General features: G+C 37.4%; 1 protein-coding gene across 1 annotated transcript; it reads left to right on the plus strand.

Annotated features, from left to right (window-relative positions):
* LOC107607076 lies at window positions 1,171-2,357 on the plus strand. Its single transcript, XM_016309064.1, has 2 exons — window positions 1,171-1,903; window positions 2,281-2,357. Exons 1-2 carry the CDS (start codon window positions 1,171-1,173, stop codon window positions 2,355-2,357), a joined length of 810 nt encoding a protein of 269 aa, XP_016164550.1.

The raw sequence follows: 5,689 nt of genomic DNA on the forward strand, positions 1-5,689 counted from the left end.
TTGGCAGTTGGCAGATCTCTTCTTCTTCTTCTTCCCTCAACTCCTCCAGATCTATCGTTTCATATGTGCTTGAAAAAAGTTACAGTGAAGTTCATGTTTATATGAGTAAAAAAAAATAGACAATAGAGTCATATTAAAAGTATATTATTTTGGTCAGATTTTGTTACAAATATCTGAAAGAGTGAAATTTGTTTGTGAAAATCTATTAGATATTGTTATTCCATTTACAATCTCGCTTGAAAAACTAAAAGGTGTGATTTGTGAGAAGATAGATTCTAAAATGTCAAGGAGAATATCATGTATTTTATACGGGTACCCTATACCAGTATCTGGTGATGGATTCGTTCAAATTCAAACTAAATATGTAACAGATGAAGCGAGTATGCAAGAGATGTTTTCAATGTATATTGAAAGTCACTCTCAGATGTTGTTCATTGAGTTGTATATTAAGTTCAAACATTCTGAAGTCGACCGAAATATTGAACGAAAAGATCACAATAGTGACAGTGAGGGAGAGTTTGAAAGCAATTACAAAGTCATTGGTCCAAATGGAGACGAAGATCAAGGTGACGGCGCTATGGAGGCAAATGTGACAGACGTGGAAAATGCACCGGCAAACCAACATCTATTTGAGGAGCTATCTTTCATGCGAGTTTTGAATTTGGAGGTCATGCATACTTCGGAGTTTCCTGAATATATGATGTAGGTATGTAATTGCCTATATTTATACGAAGGATTAGAATTTTGTTATAATTTATATTGATTGATGGATTAAATAGTTATGTGACATGTGAAAATATAATTAATTAGCATTTATTTATGTCTTTATTTAGTTAAGTTTAAGATAATAATCTTTTTAGTTAGTTATTGATTTTGTTAAATATTAATTAGTATTTATTAATTAGTATTTATTTATGTATTTATGTTTTTATTTGGTTAAAATTGAGATAATTACTTGATGTGAATTTTATTTATATTAATATTGATGTAGTGAGTATTGATTTTTTTATATTAATATTAAAATAAATATTAATATTGTGAATATTGATTTTTGATATGAATATTTATTTATATTAGTATTAATTTCTTGATATGATTGATTTATAAGTTATAGATAAATTTTACTTTTAATTTCACTTATTAAATATTTGTTTATTAAATATTTATGGTATGGTTGTCGTCGTAGTAGAAATTCCTATTGTGGCATATGGTAAATTTGCTGTGAGAATGAAATTCAGTTTCAGGAAAGCTGTCATTATGGCGATGAAAGATTATACCATCTGCAGAGGTGTAGACTATCGGCTGTATGAGTCGAAACCATTGATATTTTATGCCAACTGTATACAGTATGGGTTAGGTTGTGATTGGCTTATCAGGGTTAGCATGATTCGCAGAAAGTACTGTTGGGTTATAAGGTGGTATAATAGTAGTCACACTTGTACCAGAGCCACTATTTCTCAGAATCATTCAAAGCTAGATTCGAACACAATTGCAGAAGCAATAAAGCCATTGGTAGAGACTGACCCCTCTATAAAGGTGAAATCAATTATTGTGGAAGTGCAGTTGAAGTTCAATTACACCATCAGCTATCACAAAGCATGGTTGGCTAAGCAAAAATCAGTAAAAAAAATATTCAGAGGTTGGGAAGCATCATATGAAACTTTGCCTATATGGTTTAAGGCCATGTGTCATAAGGAGCCATCAGTAGTCATCCATTTTGAAACTATGCCTGCATATCAAGGCGATGACTTGGTAACTGATATCCGGATATTACATCGAGTCTTCTGGAGTTATTACCCTTGCATTAAAGCATTCAGACATTGTAAACCAGTTGTCCAAGTGGATGGGACTCACTTGTATGAAAAGTATATAGGTTGTTTGGTGGTTGCAGTTTCACAGGATTGTAACAACAACATCGTCCCAATTTTATTTGCCATTATGGAGGGAGAGACTTATGATGCGTGACACTTTTCTCTTAATAACCTGCGACAACATGTGGTGACTCGGGATAGTGTGGGACTGATCTTTGACCGACATAAATCCATCAATGCGGTTGTTACCCATAGTAATGGAGCTTGGTCGCCTCCTAGAGCTGTCCACATGTTTTGCATCAGGCATATAGAGTCGAATTTTTGAGAAAGTTCAAGGCATCGTACCTGCAAAAGCTTATCATCAATATAGGTAACATTGGGTATGTCGAAGTTTGTTATTAAGAGAGCTACCTTTATATTGTTTTTCTCATTTATAGTGTTTCTCTTAGTGTTTTTTTTTATTGCGCAGGGTATTCGAGGATGGTTCGTGAATACGACATGCATTACCAACGTTTACGAGAACGGGGTGAGGCTTACACTAACTAGTTAAATCGAATCCCAGCGAATAGTATGCATTGGCATTCGATGGTGGTTACCGATGGGGTCACATGACCACCAACCTAGTGGAATGCATCAACTCAGTCTTGAAAGGTGCACGCAATTTTCCTGTCACTGCACTTGTTAAAGCAATATTCTAAATGCTTAATGAGTTGTTCACCTGAAAAAGAGCTGAGGCGGAGGCTCAAATTAATGCTGGACATATTTTTTCTGAGCTTGTGACCTCAAAATTGCATGCAAATCAACTTGCATCAGAAAATATCCAGTTAATTGTTTCGACAGGCAGAATGAGGTCTTTAAAGCGTATGAGATGCCAAGTGAATTAGAGTATGTTGTTGACCTCCATCGACAACGATGTGACCGTGGCGAGTCCCAGGTGGACCGTATTCTATATCGACATGTGTTTACATGTTGTGCGAATCAATGACTAGATTGACAAGTGTATGTTCATGATGTTTATAAAATGGACCAAGTTTAAAGGGTTTACCGAGCTAGGTTTAGGCCACTGGAAAATCCCACTACATGACACGTTTGTTGAATGAGATGGACACGCGAATGTTATGTGGTCCTAGGCAATGTAGGCAATATGGGGCCGAGAGCCATAGCCGTAGTAGATGCCATCAGTCGGGTGGTACAAGTGCCCGCAATAATGCTTAGTAGAGTTATACATTTTATCTGAGTTTTACATTTTATCAAAGTACTCCATGACATTTGTAACTTTCTATTTTATCAAATTACTCTTTTGTGACTTTATATGTTATCCAAACACTCTATGATATTTAAAACTTTATATTTTATCCAAGTACTCTATGACATGCATAGTAATAATACATAGAAAAGTTAAGTACACAACAACTACTTTCTCATCCTCCACTTTACATCTTTCACAAAACTCTTGCACTTCTTAGCGGCCCTTTTGAACGCGGGCGGGGTGAATCAATTAGCGCTACGATGTGGCGAATCAACTCTAAGATTATAGCCTTTTCCTGTCTCATCTGGAGTTCGTGCCTCACCTGTATACAACAACCAAATTACTTGAAAATAAAAGTAACATCGCATCTACCAACAGAACATCCAAATATGAATATAATACAATCAAACAACAAAAAAGTAAACTTGTACTAGGTCATGGATCATTACCCACATCCTCATCTTCATCCTCCTCGTCATCATCACCATCCAGTTGCTCTACTAGATAGTCATCAGTCTCTTGCTCAATTGCCTTAGTATTTTCTTTAATTTGACCCATTGAAACACGTCGTGGGTTTTGGCTGTTAAGAATCCCTCGACCGCCGTCACTCCTACTAGAGTCTCCAGATGCTCTACCTCCAGAAGTACCCGAGGAAGTGTGGCATGATGCCTCGCGTCCAAGGAATACCTACTCGGCATCATATCAGGCTGATAGCTAGATTGTGATTGGCCTGGATCTGCAGCCATGAACCCAAGTAAATGAAGCTCCGTCTCCTGTGTCAAATTGTGGAGTACTCCAATACTACTGATGTAATGGGTATGATAGAGTAAACTGTGTTTGAGGTATATATGGGATTAAGGACCGTGGTTGTTCTTGTGGAGGTGGAGGTGGTGGTGGCGGTGACTGTGGCTCCTGCTCTTGATTATTATCATCACTAACAAGATAACCCTCATCATTCTCTTGCACCATAAGATCTGACAAGTTCAAGTGGTTGCCATATTTTGTACGGTACCAATACATGTAAATCTTTAAGAGATGCTGTGGAGGCACCAGAAGCTCAGTAAGAACCTGATTATACCTGTTTATCCACTGCATTACCCAAAATAAATGAGTCATGGCTGTGGACCAATCAAGATTCTTAGGACCGATCAGGACTTCTCTGTGTGCCTTGTCTAGACTTCGTTCCTGATGAAAAACTCCCTGGATGAAACCAAACTGTCGCCTAAACCTATCGGTTGCATGTTACTCAACGCATTCAAATGATATCAACGGTACCGTAGCGCTCTACACAACTGAGTGCATGTAAATGTCTGCAGGAATTATATTTGGCTCAATGCGATCAACACCATAGGCCTCCTACACAAATTGCACACAATAAAAGAAACAGATGATTACAAGCCAAATAATAATAAGACTAAACCCAATCAAAACATACCTGGCCTTCCTGAAGATCATCCAATGACTTCCTAAAGTGAGCAAGACTAAGAAATCTATAGTGTTGGTCTGCACGCTCCTAGTTACGCCACCTAATATGATTTATTTCGTTAACACAATTTCATTCTAAATATGAAAATACGATGTTAGTCGATAATTTTACCTGTTTGTAAGCAGAAAACTGCGGGGTTTCCTAGGAATCGGCACAAGAAATGGTAGATAGATCCAAGCCCAAGTTAGCAGAAGTGTTAGTGGACCATCGATTTCTTTGAAATCAAAATGAGATGCCCTACATAACGCTCTATACAGGTTTGCTAGGCATGTCGATCCTCAACTATACTGTCCGATATGGCCAAAATCACGAAGCAAAGGCAGAAACTTCCAATGCTCAGCTGCCCCCAGACTTGCTTTGAAACAAGATCATACCAAATAACAACATAATGTGGCACTTCACATACCTCTAAATGCTATTTTCATCAATCAGATATAAAAGATCTTTTAAATCCCAAAGCCATGTCAATTTTATGAAACTTCCTCTACAGTCTGACTTTCTCAGTGCAACCCCAAATTGGTGCAAACACTCAGTCTCTAAGGCTTTGTGACTACTCATAGTCACTCTTGTCACTGGAAGACTGTTTGTTAGAAGACCAAGAATAACAGCCACATCTTCCAGTGTCATAGCACACTTACCAACCGAAAGGAGAAATGTGTGTGTCTAGGTACCACCTCTCGACTAGAGCATTTATCATTGCTTTCTGATATTGAACTATTCCAATCTGGGAAACGTGATAAAAACCAATAAACCATAAATGTTCCTCCACATTCAAATTGTACCAATCCAGAGGCAGTAGGTGGTTACATGTCAAATTCCGTAAACTCTACAAAATATAGCAAACTATTAATCAAATAATTAATAATGACTAATTTCATAGTTATCAAAACCGAACCGGTAATTGACCCGGTCATATGACTGGGTTACTAGGTCACTGGTTCAACCGATGGGTGGTGCGGATTTTCTAACCACAAACTAACTGGCAAGTGCACCGGGTCGTACCAAGTAATACCTCAGGTGAGTGAGGGTCGACCCCACAAGGATTGATGGATTAAGCAACAATAATTGAATGATAGACTTAGTCAGGCAAACAGAAGGGAATGTTTGGGCAATATAAAAGACATTAAACAATATAAAGAATAT

The sequence above is a fragment of the Arachis ipaensis genome, chromosome B07 (genome assembly GCF_000816755.2).
Source record: "Arachis ipaensis cultivar K30076 chromosome B07, Araip1.1, whole genome shotgun sequence".
In the NCBI taxonomy this organism is placed as follows: domain Eukaryota; kingdom Viridiplantae; phylum Streptophyta; class Magnoliopsida; order Fabales; family Fabaceae; genus Arachis; species Arachis ipaensis.

Excerpts from the sequence above, each read along its gene's own strand:
- LOC107607076 (XM_016309064.1), top strand. The coding sequence starts at position 1,171 with ATGGTTGTCGTCGTAGTAGAAATTCCTATTGTGGCATATGGTAAATTT. Across the intron at positions 1,904-2,280 it reads GGTTGCAGTTTCACAGGATT|GGTATTCGAGGATGGTTCGT; the intron begins GTAACAACAACA and ends TTTATTGCGCAG.